Source organism: Oratosquilla oratoria, chromosome 6 (genome assembly GCF_046742065.1).
Source record: "Oratosquilla oratoria isolate Oo_2021 chromosome 6, ASM4674206v1, whole genome shotgun sequence".
NCBI lineage: Eukaryota > Metazoa > Arthropoda > Malacostraca > Stomatopoda > Squillidae > Oratosquilla > Oratosquilla oratoria.
Window position 1 is genome coordinate 78,739,304 of NC_134782.1, and position 20,359 is coordinate 78,759,662.

Consider the following 20,359-nt stretch of genomic DNA (forward strand, 5'->3'; position numbering starts at 1 on the left):
TTCATTGGTTTACTTTTCCTAGTGGTTACTTATGCATTTGTGAACACACGCTCCTAGTGTTTTTATTGCATATATATATATATAATATATATATATATATATATGTATGTATATATATATGTATGTATATATATATATGTATGTATATATATGTATGTATATATATGTATGTATATATATATATGTATGTATATATAAGTATATGTATATATATATATGTATATATATATATATATGTATATATATATGTATATATATGTATATATATATAATGTATATATAATATATATATATATATATAATATATAAGTATATGTATATATATATATATATATATATAGTATATAAGTATATGTATGTATATATATATAATATATAAGTATATGTATATATATATATATAAGTATATGTATATATATATATAAGTATATGTATATATATGTATGTATATATATATATAAGTATATGTATATATATATAAGTATATGTATATATATATGTATCTATATATATATATATGTATCTATATATGTATGTATATATATATGTATCTATATATATATGTATCTATATATATGTATCTATATGTATCTATATATATGTATGTATATATATGTATCTATATATGTATGTATATATATGTATCTATATATGTATGTATATATATGTATCTATATATGTATGTATATATATATATACGAGGAATTCGCTAGTGGACAGCGACATTAATCAGATAATTTTTATGACCATCGTGCAAGGATTCGAACCTGCGCTGTACATGACGACAAGAGGCCCGCCAGGACTACCGCCTTACACCGCTCGACCACTGATACTTAAAATCGTATGAACTCGGAACACTTACTGGTTCTCGAGATTGAGAAGGTCACTACATGCTACCCTATTCTCATTTTTACCATACGACCAAGCACACTCGTGGGAGGGGTAAGGACCAGATCGAATCCTTTTCACACTTCGTCATTGTAACCATACGAGGAATTCGCTAGTGGACAGCAACATTAATCAGATCATTTTTATGACCATCGCGCAAGGATTCGAACCTGCGCTGTACATGACGACAAGAGGCGCGCCATGACTACCGCCTTACACCGCTCGACCACTGATACTTAAAATCGTACGAACTCAGAACACTTACTGTATATATATATGTATATATATACTCACTCTCTCCATTTCTAATCCTGACACAAGCTCTACTACTCTCATAAAAACTCTTGACAGCTCCCAAAAGCTTTCCTCCTATCCCGTATATCCGCATAACCTCCCAAAGTGCCTTTCTGCCTACCCTGTCGTAAGCCTTTTCCAGATCCATAAAGGCCCAAAAAACATCCTTCCCCTTTCCTATAGCTTTCTCACATATCTGTCTTACCACAAAAATCTGATCTACACAACCTCTACCTGTCCTAAATCCACACTGTTCCTCACCAATTACTCCCTCTGTTCCTCTCCTAATCCTCTCAATCAAGATCCTCCCATAAGCCTTCCCAACTACACTTAACAAGCTAATCCCTCTGAAACTACTACATTCACACTTGTCCCCCTTTCCCTTGTAAAGTGGAACTATACAAGCACTCCTCCAGTCCTCTGGCACTCTACCTTCTCTCCAGCAAACATTAAATAACCTCACCAACCAGTCCACCATCACTGTACCTCCTTTTTTAAGACATTCTTCATGGCATCCATCCAGACCAGGTGCCTTACCTGCTTTCATCATCTTAACTGCTGCCTTCACTTCATCCTTCCCTATTTCTCCTCCATTTTCCTCACTCATCACTCTCATTTTCTTAGCATTTCCCACTGCAGCTATCTTTCCCTCCCTATCCTCCTTCACATTTAGCAACTCCCTAAAATATTCTGACCATCTTCCCCTTACTGCCTTCTCTTCCATTATCATCTCTCCATCTGCACCTTTTACCTTTTCTTCTCTACTTGATTCGCCTCCTCTTCCTCTCTTAATTTCTTTCCAAAGCATCTTTTTATTACTTTCAAAATTTTCTGTCATACTCTTACCCCATTTTACATCTGCTCTCCTCTTTGCCTCCTTTACCTTTTTCTTTACTTTTCTTTTCTTTGTACGTCTCATATGACTCCCTCGTCCTATTTTGTAACCAATCTGTGTAAGCTCACTTCTTCTCTTCTACAACCTTCTTCATTTCCTCATCCCACCATTCACTACCCTTCCTTCTATTTCCTCCCGTCCTTGTTCCACACACCATCCTTGCACACCTTGTGACTCCCTCCTTCAACCATCCCCATTCCTTCTCCACACCTACCTCTACTCTATCCTTCACTCCCTCCCACTCCTCCTTCAGTTTCTTCTTGTACTTCTCCTTTTCCTCTTCATTTAAAGAGTTCACTCTAAGCACCTCCCTACCTTTTGTCCCTTTCCTCTTTCTCCATCTGTCCTCCACTCTCAACTTACCTTCCACTAGAAAATGATCTGATATTCCCCCACCCTCTCCCCTTAGCACATGTACATCCTTAACTCTTCCTATCATAATCCTATTTACCACTACATAGTCCATTAAGGCTCTATCTACCACCCTTCCCTCCACCACCCTCTCCCATGTGTACTTATGCTTGACTTTCTTCCAAAACTGTATTTGCCATCATCAACTCTCTTTCTAGACACATTTCCACCATCAACTCTCCACTACGATTTTTTCCTGGAACTCCACATTTCCCAACCACTCCATCAATTGGATCCTTTCCTACCCTAACATTAAGGTCTCCCAGTACTATTACATTTACACTTCTCCCTAAACTCTCTATCCAAAAGGCCTCCCTTTCTTCTACACTCTTCTCACTGCCAGGCCCAAATGCACTTACAAAAGGATGCGTTATGTCACCCTGGCTGTTCAACTTATACATGGATGGGGTAGTGCGAGAGGTAAATGCAAGGGTAGTGGGTCAGGGATTGGAGATGGTTAAAGAAAATGGAGAAAAGTGGGAGGTGAGCCAGCTGTTGTTTGCGGACGACGCTGCGCTTGTGGCAGGATTGGAGGAGGGATTGAGGAAGTTGGTGACATAGTTTGGGAGAGTGTGTGATAGAAGACAGCTGAAGATAAATGTGGGTAAAAGTAAGGTGATGAGATGTACAAGGGGTGAAAGTGGCAGTCGACTGGAAGTGAGCATTAAGGGAGAGCAACTGAAGGAAGTGGATAGTTTTAGATACTTGGGTGCAAATGTGGCAGGAAAAGGTGGAGGTAGAATGTAGATTGAGAGAAGCGAGTAAATGCCTTGGTGGATTAAAAAGTGCAATGAGGAATAGACATTTGGTAATGGATGCTAAGAGGAGACTGAATGAAGGAGTGATTGTACCAACAGCACTGTATGGAGCAGAAACATGGAACATAAGAGAGGAAGAGAGAAGGAGTTTGAATGTGTTTGAGATGAAGTGTCTGAGAAGTATGATGGGGGTTACTAGGATGGATAGAGTGAGAAATGAGGAGAACAGGGTTGGAAAGGGAGTTGGGAGATAGGGTTGATGAAAGAGTATTAGGATGGTTTGGACACATGGAAAGAATGAGTGAAGAAAGACTAGTAAAGGAGGTATGGAAGGCAGATGTGGAGGGAGTGAACATGAGGGGACTTCCTAGGATGAGATGGATGGATGGGGTGAAGGGGGCTTTGGGGAAGAGGGGAATGTCTGTTCAGGAAGGACGGGAGAGGACAGAAGAGAGGGGTGAATGGAGAATGGTTGTATATGGATGATGTCATGATGCATGAGGTGGAATGGATGGGGGGTGAGGTGGTGTGTGAGCGGAATTTTGACGCAGCCTGAGGGGATTTCTCCCCGTCCTCTCCTTTATATGGGGGGACGGAGAGGGGGGGTCGCCGATTTAATGAAGCGGCCTTGCTGTGGATGTGCTGTGTTTTGCGACACTACTTCTCCAGGGCAGTGGACAAGGTGCAGGGATGACCCGTCATCCGGGAGGTGCTAAGATGGGAGGGAGGGTGGAGGGGTGTGGAGTGTTTTCAGGGATGGAATGGGTGGGAATGATTTCATGCCTTTTCCTTTTTGGCTACCTCCCTAGTAAGGGGGAAAAAGCCTTGGTATATGTATGTATATAAATATATGTATATGTGTATATACATATATATACATATACATATGTATATATATATATATACATATATATATATAAATATACATTATATATATATGTGTATATATATGTATATGTATATATATGTATATGTATACATATATGCATATATATACATACAATATATACATGTATATATATATATATATATGTATATGTATACATATATGCATATATATACATACAGTTATACATGTATATATATGCATATATATGCATATATATACACATATGTATATATATATATATATATATATATATATGTATATATATATATATGTATATATATATATGTATATATATATGTGTATATATATATATGTGTATATATATATGTATATATATATGTGTATATATATGTATATATATGTGTATATATATATGTGTATATATGTGTATATATATATATGTGTATGTATATATATGTGTATATATGTATATATATATATATATATATATATATATGTCTGTATATATATGTATATATATATATATATGTATATATGTGTGTATATATATATATATATGTATATATATATATATATATATATATATATATATATATATATATATATGTATATATATGTATATGTATATATAATGTATATATATATGTAAATATATATGTATATATATATATATATATATATATATATATATGTATATATATATATATATATATATATATATATATGCATATGTATATATATATATATATATATGCATATATGTATATATATATATGTATATATCATATGTGTATATATATATATATATATATATGTATATGTATATATATGTATATGTATATATGTATATGTATATATATATATTATATATATAATATATATATATATATATATATATATATATATATATATATATATATAAGTAGTATGAAAAGGACAGTCCGAACACATCACATTTTAACCATCTCTCAACCACGAAATCTATTCAATATTTCATGTTTAGATTCAACCATGAAATCCAATTTAAATATATTATGGTTAGATTCAACCATGAAATCCAATTTAAATATATCATGGTTAGATTCAACCATGAAATCCAATTTAAATATATCATGGTTAGATTCAACCATGAAATCCAATTTAAATATATCATGGTTAGATTCAACCACGAAATCTATTCAATATATCATGGTTAGATTCAACCACGAAATCTATTCAATATATCATGGTTAGATTCAACCATGAAATCTAATTTAAATATATCATGGTTAGATTGAACCACCACATGGTTAAACTTATAATGATTTAAAAATGATTTAAAGATACTTTTTTATGATTGCGCGCTTAGGGCGCCTGCGGCACCCATGCAGTTAGGTAAAAGCGCCCCTGCCTCCATACTACCCTCTCCAACTGCACATCTTGAAGCAGCTCCGTTGCCCTGGGGCCGGAGGCCCTAAGCCGCTTCCATCTTGAGAAGGGGCCAGAGTGCACCTCAATAATTTAGATTTATATTCCTGTTAATTAGAATATAAATAAATGCTAAACTTTCTCATCACTACTTTCGTTATGATTCCCAATACGGGGTGGAGAAGTGGTTATGCACCTTCCATCAAAGTCATTTCGGATTCTTTGAGGAATTCATGATAGGTGTAAATTCCCAACCTAACTTTTCAAACAAATTCCCACATACTCTGTCATGAAAATATTTCTTTGTTGCGGCTCGTGCCGCTTAAATTGTTCTTATCGGCTTAAGAAACCTGCACAGCGAAGCTATAGCGATAATCCTATACCACACTCCTGGTCATATGGCCATCTCCCGAAGGTTGAGTGTGGTTTGAATTTTCCGCCAAAATCATCGGAAATTTAAAATTCCCGGCTCTGTGCAGGCAAGCGCATTGTCGACTCCACCTCCCCCTCCCTATCCCCTCCCTTCTTAGCTGGCTAGCCCGAGCCGGGCGTCGCGTCACTTCAATGAGAAATGAAGGCTTCGCCTGTGGGAGGAGGGAGGGACCCTAAATCTGTGCAGGTTTCTTAAGCCGATAAGAACAATTTAAGCGGCACGAGCCGCGACAAAGAAATATTATCGGCTGAAAGAAACCTGCACAGCAAAGCTATGCATGAGACGAGGACAGGTGGGAGGAGAGGTGAAGCCTGATTCAAACCGTTATTACGTGTGTCTTTCCTATGGGAGTCTTGTTAATTTTATCACTCAGTAGAGGGGAAAAAGAAACGTCAAGTACCCACGCCGAAGAATGTGACATGCACAACATTGCACTGTTCACACGATGCGTAAATTATACGAAATTTGTATCCTGTTCAGCGGTTCCTGGCCACTCCCCACTCCTCGGTCGGCCTTTGCCCCCCTCCACTCCCTTTTTTTTTTTTTTTTTTGAGATGAGAGGGGTGGAGCCGTTTCCATGGCAACACATGGGACAGGGGCGACCGAGTGGTAGAGACACCGTGTCCCCAAGGGAGTCGTCGATGTCCAGCCCCTAGGTCCCGCACCCGCTCCACCGAGTGGGTGCGGAGAAACGCCAGCGATGCCACAAAGTCCCTGATGCTGTGGGCGTGCGGGGCATGGCCCGGGTCGGCTCTCTCCCAAAAGCGGAAAGGCAAGTGCGCCCGGGACCTCGGGGTTAGAGTAATCCTAAATTTCGAGTTGTAGAAGAGATGATCCTCAGAAATCTCTTCCGTGTGCTCCACGCAGTCTTCGAACGCACGGACCGGGCGCAGTGGATGTGGGCGTCCTCCCTCCCGGAAGGATTGTATTCTGAGAGGGCCAATCATGTCGTCCGCTCGGCCGTTCCTGGCCAGGAATGTTGGTGATGGAGAGAGGGTTAGGGCCGAGCTGTCCTCCTCCAGTTTGGAGACGGAGGGGTGGCGGGTGATTGCCGCCAGCTGTGAAGCCCTGTAGTCCGTAGTCAAGGCGAGCAGAAAGACGACACGTTGAGGGAAGTGTTCTTCCTCCATAATGGCCCTTTCGAACGCCAGGTACTGCAGAACACGATGCAAGGACCAGGCCAGGACCGGTTGATGTCTCGGCTCTCTCGAGGCGCTGATCCCCTTCATTAGGAGGGTTCGCACCCTCTGTGGCACTCGGATGTTCATGCCCAAGCGTAGCGGATCAGTGAGGGCTGTATAGTGAGGCAAGATAGTCGCCGTTGCCCTGTTGGTGGAGGTAGCCAGCCAAGTCAGGAAGTCCGGAACCATGCTGGCGGAGATGGTCACCATCGCGCGTTTCCGAAGGCAGTTCCGGAATCTCCGTCAGCAGGACCCACACTGCCGCACTGAGGACGGAAGGTGAGCTCTGAGCATCTTGTCTGCTGCCTCTGTAGAGAAGAGTTGGCTGAGAGCTCCCCGTAGAAACTCCAAGCATCAAGTTGGAGTGACGCTTGGAGAGGCGTGGTAAGGCTGTTGGCTAGGCAGGCTGACCCCAGTAGAAGGGGAGAAGGGCCCCATCGCATTAGCTCCCCGAACCACGGCTGGGTTGGCCAGTAGGGAGCTATCAGGAGGACCTGACCCTTGAAGGACCTGAGGGTCTGCATCACCTTCAGGAGGACTAGTGTCGCTGGAGGAGGAAAATGAATACGTACCTCCAGCTGTTCCAGTCCTCCGTGAAAGCGTCTGGGCCTCCTGTGCGTGTCCTTTGAATGCAGGTGAGGTAGAGGGGGAGCTGGGTCGTGTTTGGGGAGGCAAACAGGTCCACCTCTGGGGTGCCGTAGCGAAGGGAGAGCGACTCGAGCACTTGTGGGCGTAGTTGCTACACTACGTAGGTCTCTTGAAACCTGGATAGAGCGACCGGCGTAGGGGCCCCGACCGAAGCCAGGGACGCAACAAGCTGTGGAGTGCTGAGGGTATCGGCCCGGGCAGGTCACGCGGGAGAAGCAGTATGCTCCTGTCGACCTCCCGTACCAGCCGTCGGCGCCCCAAGCGGCTCAGTGGAAGGGCCGGGGTCGCGAAGTTGAGGCAACCCCCCCCCCCCGGCCACCGAAGGTGGGAGGACGTGTGAGAGAAACACGCTCTCTTGGCGCAGGGGAGCGCCCAAAGAGCGCTAACTGTGTCCCACTCAATCCCGAGCCAATAAAGTCTCTGTGTGGGAGCAAGGGCAGACCCGTTCCAGTCCACCCCGAACTCCACGTCCGCCAACACTCTCAGAGCCACTGAGATGTCGGCCGATGCACCCTCCCCGGTGGGCAAATGCATCAACTAGCCGTCTAGGAACATGAGTGTGGAGACGCTTGCTTCCGTCCAACGTACGCCTACCACTCTGACTAGTTTCGTGAAGATCCTCGGGGTAAGCGAGAGACCGAAAGGGAGTATGCGAGGCCGAGTTCGTTTCCGAGCGACCTCGTCCGTGGGCGTTAGTCAAGAGGCTTCGTCCTGGGTGAAGACGTTCCTTGAGCGTCTCCCACGAAGACGGGCCTGGACCCTCGGTATGTATCCAACTCACCCCAAGTCTTCCCGCGGAAAGTCCTCGAAGCCCGTGGCGAGCGTCCTCATCCAATAGTATGCTATGGCAATTTGTGACGTCTCATCACCCACAAGCGGACTTCTATATGTTTAATACCTAGTGACATCATGTGATTATACTGTGACGTCACCGGATTGATCATGGCGCCATAGGATAGTCTCGTGACGTCACAAGGACACAAATTGACGTCATAGGACTACATGACATCAAATTATCACATAATGACGTCATCTTATCATACCGTGACATCACTGAGTCACAGTGAGCGTTGAAATAAATTTTGACATGGTAAAATTCTGGACCATCGTGACTGTAGCTTAAATTAAGTTGAATAGGAAAAGTCATGTTCATTTCGACCTAAGTCACAGTGAGCGTCGAAATTAATTTTAACATGGTAAAATTCTCGACCATCATGACTGTAGATTAAATTAAGTTGAATAGGAAAAGTCATGTTCATGTCGACCTGAGTCACAGTGGGCGTTGAATTAGTTTAACATGGTAAAATTCTTGACCATCATGACTACAGATTAGCTTAAGTTGAATAGGAAAAGTCATGTTCATTTCGACCTAAGTCACAGTGAGCGTCGAAATTAATTTTAACATGGTAAAATTCTCGACCATCATGACTGTAGATTAAATTAAGTTGAATAGGAAAGGTCATGTTCATGTCGACCTGAGTCACAGTGGGCGTTGAATTAGTTTAACATGGTAAGATTCTTGACCATCATGACTATAGATTAACTTAAGTTGAATAGGAAAAGTCATGTCCATTTCGACCTGCGTCACAGTGAGTGTTAAAATCAATTTTATCATGGTAAAATTCTCGACCATCATGACTGTAGATTAGCTCAAGTTGAATAGGAAAAGTCATGTTCATTTCGACCTGAGGCACAGTGAGCGTTGAAATTAATTTTAACATGGTAAAATTCTCGACCATCATCACTGTAGATTAGCTCAAGTTGAATAGGAAAAGTCATGTTCATTTCGACCTGAGTCACAGTGAGCGTTGAAATTTATTTTAAGATGGTAAAATTCTTGACCATTATGACTATAGATTAGCTTAAGTTAAATAGGAAAAGTCATGTCCATTTCGACCTGAGTCACAGTGAGCGTTGAAATTAATTTTAAGATGGTAAAATTCTTGACCATTATGATTATAGATTAGCTTAAGTTAAATAGGAAAAGTCATGTCCATTTCGACCTGAGTCTTTTTTTTTTTAGGGTCAAGGCATTTTATTTATGTAATACCTAGCACTTTGCGTCAACTTAAAATGTACTATTTAAAACTGATTTTCCTCTTCTCATTACGCTGAATGTTTGTAGTTTATCTTTGAACTAATTTATACTAATTCTAACTAACTAGACTCCCTAAGCCTAAAGTTCTTTTGTGTTTTACTTGGGGGTGGAACATCAGGTAAGTCATCTTTAAACTCAAGCCAGGTGAAGTTGATAAGAGGTTGGCTGTGGCTCATGAGAAGCGCTATGTGGTAACGTGGTAATTTTTAAGAAATATGGAAGGAGGGTGGTGCCGTGAGGCGTTAGAACATTGAAGGTCGGAGGTATGGGGCTGCCGAGGCCTGATGACCCTCGGGGCGCCACCCTCCGTATCATAAGACACGTCCCCTTGTCCTCCGAGAGGCCCGGGTTCTTACCACGGACGACTCGAAGACGTATGGGGAACGGATTATGTTCGCATAAGGTCAAAGTCTACGCCTAGGGCCTGACGGAACAAGCTGTGAAGCGTGAGAGGACCATTGATGGCCGGAGGTATGGGGCTGCCGAGAGGCCTGATGACCCTGGGGGGCGCCACCCTCCGTACCATAAGACACGTCCCCTGTCTTCCGAGAGGCCCGGGTTCTTACCACGGACGGCCTGAAGACGGGGACGGATTGCGATCGTATATGGTCAAAGTCTACGCCTAGGGCCTGATACAAACCGTGAGGCAATAGAGGACCGATGATGGTAGGAGGTATGGGGCTGCCGAGAGGCCTGATGACCCTGGGGGGCACCACCCTCCGTACCATAAGACACGTCCCCTGTCTTCCGAGAGGCCCGGGTTCTTACCACGGACGGCCTGAAGACGGGGACGGATTGCGATCGTTTATGATCAAAGTCTACGCCTAGGGCCTGATACAAACCGTGAGGCAATAGAGGACCGATGATGGTAGGAGGTATGGGGCTGCCGAGAGGCCTGATGACCCTCGGGGCGCCACCCTCCGTACCATAAGACACGTCCCCCTGTCTTCCGAGAGGCCCGGGTTCTTACCACGGACGGCCTGAAGACGGGGACGGATTGCGATCGTATATGGTCAAAGTCTACGCCTAGGGCCTGATACAAACCGTGAGGCAATAGAGGACCGATGATGGTAGGAGGTATGGGGCTGCCGAGAGGCCTGATGACCCTGGGGGGCGCCACCCTCCGTACCATAAGACACGTCCCCCTGTCTTCCGAGAGGCCCGGGTTCTTACCACGGACGGCCTGAAGACGGGGACGGATTGCGATCGTATATGGTCAAAGTCTACGCCTAGGGCCTGATACAAACCGTGAGGCAATAGAGGACCGATGATGGTAGGAGGTATGGGGCTGCCGAGAGGCCTGATGACCCTGGGGGGCACCACCCTCCGTACCATAAGACACGTCCTCCTGTCTTCCGAGAGGCCCGGGTTCTTACCACGGACGGCCTGAAGACGGGGACGGATTGCGATCGTATATGGTCAAAGTCTACGCCTAGGGCCTGATACAAACCGTGAGGCAATAGAGGACCGATGATGGTAGGAGGTATGGGGCTGCCGAGAGGCCTGATGACCCTGGGGGGCACCACCCTCCGTACCATAAGACACGTCCTCCTGTCTTCCGAGAGGCCCGGGTTCTTACCACGGACGGCCTGAAGACGGGGACGGATTGCGATCGTATATGGTCAAAGTCTACGCCTAGGGCCTGATACAAACCGTGAGGCAATAGAGGACCGATGATGGTAGGAGGTATGGGGCTGCCGAGAGGCCTGATGACCCTGGGGGGCGCCACACTCCGTACCAAGACACGTCCCCTGTCCTCCGAGAGAACCCGGGTTGTTTACCAGGGACGGCTCGAAGCAGCACGTTTTCTTTGATCGAAAACTGAACAGTGACTAAGCTATTCTATGTTTGTGATTGACGGAATTTCTATCGGCTTAACGGGCACACACAACAATGTGGAATAGGAGTATTGCCACCAACAGAGTTCTGTAAACATTAAACGAGAAAGAAAACATAGATAATACATAGAGGGATCGGTGACACACACAAAGGAAAGTTTTCTGCAATATCACCACAAAGTAGCTCCAACACTATGCCTCCAATGATTTAAAGAAATTCGCAGGGAAAGCTATAAATACAGACTTTATATTATAAGCAGGTGACGTAATAATACATGAAACAATACACACTTAATTTCTGATGGTGGAATCACAAGTGGACATACACAAGTCACAAATCAACAAACATTATACACACAACATATTTATACTCAAAGTATTAGAACATACTTTTTGAGGGATGAAAATGTACGCATATATCTATACTATAGAGTACAAGAACATATACTTTCTCATAGAGAGAGAGAGAGAGAGAGAGAGAGAGAGAGAGAGAGAGAGAGAGAGAGAGAGAATGCAATTACATGGTTAATGTATGGAGTTTATCATTAACTGAGATGGCTTAAAGCTCACACAAGTACCTTTCTCCCTGACAGCTTCTGACACTAAAATTAGTGCATTTGTCGATGGTAGCTGCATCCTGTTCCTAGTCTGTTTTCATTAATGACAACTTTGAGAATAGTCTCTCAGCATCAGCATTTGAAGTTGGTAGAGACAAGACCTGCATTATAAAGGAACACAGATACTGAAAATGATGTGTGCCATCGTTGTCTGTTACTTTCCCTAGTTTTTCATAGAACTCTAAAATATTACAGTCGGGTACCAAGTCTTGCGGCAAAGTTACGGAATCTAGGTTCCTCCATTCATTGTCTAGAATTTGGACATCAAAATCGTAAATGCGAGGTACTGCTTGAACTAAATTTGTGAGAGAAGGTAGGGCTGTTCTTGTGTTTATATCTAAAACATTTTTTGGTGATAGAAATGAACATAGGCGGAAAAGTTCATCTTCATTAATTCAACTAAGTGGTCAGCTGTACTGAATGGAAGGTTATGCTCGGCGATGAAGCATGCGAGTAGAATGGTCGCTAATACCACCCCTCTACGAGGACGGGAGCGATCCCCCTGCTGGACATCGTGTTGTTACACTGCTCCTTTTCAGCTGAATAACTGGACCTCACAAACTTACACCTTGACCATGTTACCTTCCTCTGCTAAGCACCCTTCTCTTGTATCATTACAATTTTACGACTGTTAGTGTAAATAGGTTTTTAATGGAAATTTTGGTTATCAGCAATCCATCTTACGTATAACATCCTTCTCTTGTATCACTGCAATTTTACGACTGTTAGTGTAAATAGGTATTTAATGGAAAATTTGGTTATCAGCAATCCATTTTACGTATAACACCCTTCTCTTGTATCATTGCAATTTTACGACTTAGTTTATAGATATAGGTATTTAATGGAAAGTTGGGTTATCAGCAATCCATTTTACGTATAACACCCTTCTCTTGTATCATTGCAATTTTACGACTGTTAGTTTATGGAAAATTGGGTTATCAGCAATCCATTTTACGTATAACATTAACTAAACATAACTTTGCATACAATAAACTAGAGGCCCCAAAGCAGATAGAAAATGTGGAAATATTTTTCCACACTGTGTAGAAATCCGTCCACATTATCCACGCCAGTTGCCAACTCTCGCTAGATTCCGTCACCATGAGCGATATTTCCACGAAACGGCAACGCTGGCTCGAAGACGGGGACGGATTGACATTTGGATCACTAATAGGGTAGTCGAAGAATGGGACAAACCAGCAGCCAAGCGGAAAGCGATAAAACTAACAGGCGATTAACCAGCAGGAAACGGGACCGCCTGCTCCCATGTGGGTAGCGAGTTAACCACTAGGTCCCATTTCCGCGATCTAAATGACGCGACGCCCGGGCCCCGGCCACTGATCTATATAACACCTGGATAGCGTATACGGGCCGTGGGCTGCCCCAGGAGTGAGGCCAGCGGGCGGGACATGGCCGCCATAATGGAAGTACCAAAACAGCTAGTGTGAACCGCTCCGCCGGTCATTATAACACCATTTTTAGATCAGTGTCATGGGAGCTGTCGTGATACTCTCGTGGCCTGTGAACCAAGCATGATTGGGTATATAATGGCCACACAATTCGTCGCTGCTGGGCCCTCCATATACATACATACATACATACGTACGTACATACGTATACAAGGTGTATATCAAAATAGCATCATCACAATAAAACAATATATTGATATTTATTACCTCTGGCAGAAATAACCATTTATATACATAAACTTGTGCATGTACAGTATATGGATGAGTTGGCACTGACAAATTATAATTCCAGTATATATTATAACTTCAAGGGAATGTTACGCAGACAACAAATGGGATAATGATATATAGTCAAAATATTATAGGGATAATAATAGATCTATACTAGCATTTAACGGAATAAATATACCTATAACATTTGATTACTGTACTGCTTATCGTTATTGGTGCTTGAATAAAACAAGTTTTGATAACTCCTTCCTCACTTTGACATCGTTTACTTTTTTAGAATACAATTTGGAGATATGATGGAGCCTGATTTTGCAGAAGCACGTGACGATACACTTGATCAAATTGACGATGAGGTTAGAATCCGGGGTTGTGTCGAACATGTGGAAAGATAGAGAAATTGCCATATCTATGATCTAAATTGTTTCAAATAGTAAAATATCGCATTAAAGTGGTGAACATGTAAGGGGCCATTCAAAGAGTATGTAACGCGGGGGGGGGGGTGCATGGTAGATGCGATGCGTTACGAGGATGTGGGGGTGTTTTCAACAGTGCTACGCAACGCTAATAATGGTTATTTATATTCATTTATTAATTTATGTCATAAATTATGCACTGAAATAGCATATCCTTAACAGATCGAGCAATAAATATCGAGCAAAAAAATCCAAAAACATCATACCATGTTTCATTCTTTGATGCAATCGTAAACAATTTCACACAGGACAAATAAAAATGAGTATGTTTTGGTGAGAAGTCAAGGGGGAGGGGTGTTTGGCGGATCTGGCCTACACTTGATGGGGGTGCCGAGTTGTAATTAGTTGTAATCAGTGTTATGTAATACAGGGAGATGTAACACCCAGTGTTACGCAATGTTACATGAGGTGGGGGGTGTCGAATTTCACCAGAAAAAACGTTACATAATTTTTGAACGGACCCCGAATAGTAATTCAGCCCATCTAATATGAATTCCTCACTTCACAATATAGAAAAAGCCTACACATGTAATCAGGAAGAACAACTGGTTCTATACAGCTACACAGCTCTGGACAGCGTTTGAGCCTTATAAGATATTTTTAAATGATAAATATCTATCCTGCTATTGCCACGATTACATTCGTGACAAATGGGTTGCTGCTAGATCTCTATTTCTTACGATAATAAATACAAAGCATTAACATGACAACACCTAACAAAACAGTTGGTGGGCAACATTTTATGGCTCCTGATGGCCGCATCATTTGTTGATAGGTATCGGGATGTTTTGGGTAATAAAACCTTAATTTACTTACGAGTGGAAGGACTGCTCACATCCACCTTTTCTCCGGTTGGTGCAGTTGAATGCAGCACAAGTTGGCATTGTAAAATGATCGTTGAATATGTATATGGGAGCGAAAGCTGCCGAGAACTGTAACTGTATCAGATCAGTGATCGCGTGGCGCGACTTTGTTTTGGTACTAACATCATGGCTGCCGCCGACCTCATAATCTCGACAGCGATCCGTGATCCAGTTATATCTAGATCAGTGGCCCCGGCTCGAGCTAGCCGGCTAAGAAGGGAGGGGATAGGAAGGGGGAGGTGGAGTCGACAATGCGCATGCCTGCACAGAGCCGGGAATTTTAAATTTCCGATGATTTTGGCGGAAAATTCAAACACACTCAACCTTCGGGAGATGGCCATATGACCAGGAGTGTGGTATGGGATTATCGCTATAGCTTCGCTGTCCAGGTTTCTTTCAGCCGATAAAGTCTACTTTGAACATTCTTAATGATCTTAAAATCTTCAATTCGACAAGGATGTTTATTAATCTTCAAAAGTTTAAATAGAACATACTGTGTATTCAGAAAGCTCTTACGGGTTTTAGGCAGGTCGCTGCCCTCAGCTGTAAACATCTCGTCATATAGCCTAACCAGTTCCTCAAATTGATTTACCAGATCCATAGGCAATTTTTATGCTTGTTCTCGTACTGAATAATGCAATGTCGAAAATATTTCACCCTATTATCAATATTTCTCCTTCTTACCTTCATACGGTCAATGTTTTCAAAAACCACTAAATTATCTGGTTGTATTACGGCACATTCCAAACATACCATCCGTCCATAATCATCTTCTACTAACACATGATCACACTCTTGTATCGTTTCTAAGCAGCTCCGCTGCCCTGTGGCCGGAGGCTCTAAGGAGCCTGCGGCGTCTTCTATCTTTTCAAAAATGTGAGAAATCTCTTCAGGTGATAAATCCTCAAAACTTTTATTTTGTGATGCCATCTTTTTTTATATTTGAGATAAAAAAAATATATATCTTATGACCTCCCTGGGGCCGGAGGCCCTAATGAAATTTACTGATAAGGCTCATAACACTTCATATTTTTATCTAGCAGAATCAGTCTTTCATATAAAGCAGTTTTATCTGCTTCAACGAGAGCCAGTTTTTCATTAATAGTTTTACTGACTTCATGCAAATCATTTTTAACAGCGTCCACTTCATTCTTCAGTTTTGCATATAAAGCAGTTTTATCTACTTCATATTCAACGAGAGCCAGTTTTTCATTAATAGTTTTACTGACTTCATGCAAATCATTTTTAACAGCGTCCACTTCGAGAGCCAGTTTTTCATTAACAGTTTTACTGACTTGATACAAATCCTTTTTAACAGCGTCCACTTCATTCTTAGTATTAGCGTGAAATTTCTTAACAGCGTCCACTTCATTCTTAGTATTAGCGTGAAATTTCTTAACAGCGTCCACTTCTTTCTTAGTATTAGCGTGAAATGTCCTTAGTCTTCTCATGCTGTTTTGAATTTCTTCAATTTTATTCCCTTGATACATTTCACTCTCTTCAAGTTCACTCAACCTCATCACACAATCCTTCGTAACGCTTTCTAATTCATTCATTTCACCGGTGAGTGCTTTAGCAGTATCTTTATTAATTTTTTCTACATGTTCAACCGTAGCAACATCATTTTTCTCTTCAGGGTATGACACATTTACTAATCGCTTATCACAGATATCAAAATTACCTTCATTATCGACATTGAATCCGATACCGGGTGGTCCTCGTTGAACAGATCCTATGTTTTTAGGTTCACAACCAAATATGCTAACTGCCATCCTTTTTTTATTAACGGGAGAAAAATATATGTCTAACTACAGCGTCAAATGACATTTTCTTCTCTGTTAACGCGTATAACACATCAATACACAAATGGCCACAAATTACCTCTTCGATCTTCTGTATTCGATAGGTAGAATGTAGAATGTTACAGTCGCTCCTTATGATGTAATTCTCAAATTCTTTTGGTGGATTAATTCCAAATGAATCAAAATAGTAACAGGTCGCACCTTTCTTAAACCAGCAAGTCCAATGAGTGCCTAAGCCGTGAATGGAATCTAGATTCAAGATACCGCATTCCTGCGCGCTGGCGCGCTTAGGCAGCTTGCTGCCGTCTTTCCTAACTTGTTTTGGAAGATTATCATGCATGAAAACACCTTTCAAATTAGGTATTCTTAATCGTTTGATAATATCTGTGAGATCATATTGACTTAGAAGTTGAATCGGGATTTTCAGTTTTTGAATGGTTTCAGATACAAACCCTTTCCAGTTTTGGGTCTTTTTTTTTTTTGTCTTTTTTTTTTAAGGTCCCTGTTCCTTCACCTTTCCCTCCATTTTCTTGTTATGTCTAATAAGTTCTTTGAGCTGCTTGTCTGCTGCTTTCTTATCATTCACAGCCTTAGCTATCCCAGCCGCTCCTCCGGCAAGGAATCCAACCGCTCCAGCAGCTGCCAATAATGTTGGAATAGTAATTAGAAAGCCTCCATGTTTGCGCGCTTGCGCGCTTAGGGCGCCTGCGGCGCCCGTCGATAACGTCTTCACTTGTGTGATACTCATTTTAACATTGAAAGGCTTCCCCAGCAATAACTTAGAATTTTTATCTTCTGTCAGTAATAGTGAAGTATTGCTCTTCATCTTTGGATAAATTCGAAGACTTACAGACGTGCCCTTTTTCACAGCCTGTTTTATCTTCTTCAGTTGATTAACTGACAAGTATACGTTTGCATTAGTATATGCCATGCTTTTTATCATATAAAGGTAAATATCCTCATTAAACAATGTTCAACTTACTTCCATCTGATTCCAGTTTGATCATACGCTCAGATAGAATCAACGCATAGGCTACCGTTTTATTAGGGATGTTTTCTTGAATGATGCTCGAATTCGAATGTCGGTCGCAGCATTTTTCAGTTTCTCAGATTGCCTGCTCACATCAAATACGAATAAGGGATACAAATATCTATATTCTCCCATGGTAATCGCACAGCGTTTATCTCCCGCGAGTGTATCCATATAGTCACACAACATTTTGTATGCGGTCGTGTATATGTTTCTATAAAAATCTAGTTGAAGATTCATTTCGGGGTATCTTTCACTATTGAGAAACACGTTGGCATTATTCAGGCTGCAGTGATTGAAGGTAGTACTGTTCCCAGTCTGTTTATCCTCCTTATCTGTCTGGAATCCAAGAATGATATATTTCGGTTTTTCAGCTCCTGCTGTAATGTTCAGTCGCCAATCGAGCTGTGTGTGACCATTATCCATTTCTATACGTTCACACTGTCTATTCAGATAATTAATATCGAGCTTGACTCGTGATTGAATATCATGCGACAGCTTAACAAGATAGTCATCCGAGGGTTTCAGATGTGGAATCCTCCAGCTAATCTTCGTGAGTACAATCTCTTCATCTGGAACCTTATCATCACCCCCATTCTTCGCATCTGATTTCAGGATGGCATTAGCGTTAGTACTAGCTCTTCTCAAAATGAGTTGATGTCTGATACTATACATCACTTTATCATAATTTTCACAGAATCCGAACATATGTGTCAAAGGAATTATACCACAAAAATTTCCTTGCTCTGATCCATCATTGAGGATATCTCGACGCTGTGTAAATCCATAATTATCCTCCGTCTTACCAGTGCCAGAATCTGGACACCACATGAAGGACATACCTTCAGGATATTGCGTAGGATAGGTTAGTAACCCTTTCATTGTTGATGCGTGACCTGGGTTAGAATAACCTTCAATTGTCTCATTTCCAAGTTGATAATCAACACGTGAGAACAGGTACATCAAACCATTATTAACGAGCGAGATCTTATCCTCCTTCAGATTAAATCTACTCTTCTTGTCTGCCTTTAACAGCGCCCCTTCAATGTATAGGTAACTACGACTAGGAAGAAGAAACTCATCTTGGTTTTGAATGTTAATTCGGATATCACCAGGATTGTTTAGATCAGCTCCTGTATATGGTTCTTACTCTTGGTACTCAAATCTTTTTACAGATTCATCGATTTCAAGACGATCACGCCATTGTAAATACTCCATGTTTCCTTTTATTATATAGAAGTAAAAAAAAATGACACTTCTCAGAAGTGGGTAGATTTCAGATGTAGTCTCAATGTGATTCTTTCACCCCGAAGATTCAAGGGATTTCCATCTTGATCCGTTAACCAAACGTGGATTGAATTCACCGAAGGTAATGTGACGGGAAGATAGATTGTTGGATTAGGTTTCTCGTTAATTCTATAACCCGGGGGGTGCATCAGGGAAAAAGCTATACAATACAGGCGCTGGTGTACCTTGTAGATAAGAACCCTCGATCAGATCGCAATTGACTAGGATAGAATTGACTGGTAAGATATCCACCATAGCCTTACCTTGGTACTCACCAACTCCTATCAAAACTTCCTTATCGAATCCTATACTCGTTGCATTGAGAAATGGCCGTTAGGGCGGAGCACTGGGAGTCCCCCTGTGTTGCCACATATAATTATTCTATAATTTTATTTTATCTTATAATTTTATTTTATATTTTATAATGTTGCCATATATGATTATATTACAATTTTTTGTCACACACCACCATTGAGGTAAAAATCAAAGCAATGTTTTCTATACAAAGGTTTCGTATCCTCGAGTCATAGACATGGCATATGAGCAAGAGAGAGCGACGTTGCCGCTACATCTATTCTGTGGCCCCTCCCCCTCACACTGCATTCAGTGTGAGCAGTACGGGCCGTGTTATCTGTGGAGATGTGGCAACACCGGGAAATCTCCTAACCCCGCCTTAGCGGTCACTTCTCGTTGCGCTGACTATAGCAGAAACCCCAATGAACGTTCATGATTAAAACTAATACCAATATCAGGCTTTTTAATGTAAATGATACATTTCAATGTTGTGTGGTTAGCTGTAATATCGAATAGATCCTCTGTGATGCGTCTCTTCAGAAATTCGTTGATCGATTCTATCTCGTAAGCGCCAGTTGGAAATGTGATCGTA

General features: G+C 41.7%; 1 protein-coding gene across 1 annotated transcript; it reads right to left on the bottom strand.

Moving 5' to 3' along the window:
- Positions 1 to 18,189: 18,189 nt before the first annotated feature.
- LOC143026115 (uncharacterized) lies at positions 18,190 to 19,026 on the bottom strand. Its single transcript, XM_076186116.1, has one exon. The coding sequence runs from the start codon at positions 19,024 to 19,026 to the stop codon at positions 18,190 to 18,192; it is 837 nt and encodes a 278-aa protein (XP_076042231.1).
- Between the last annotated feature and the right edge of the window lie 1,333 nt (positions 19,027 to 20,359).

What these genes read in the sequence shown, in the direction of transcription:
- LOC143026115 (XM_076186116.1), bottom strand. Translation starts at nt 19,026, where the DNA reads ATGTCCTTCATGTGGTGTCCAGATTCTGGCACTGGTAAGACGGAGGAT.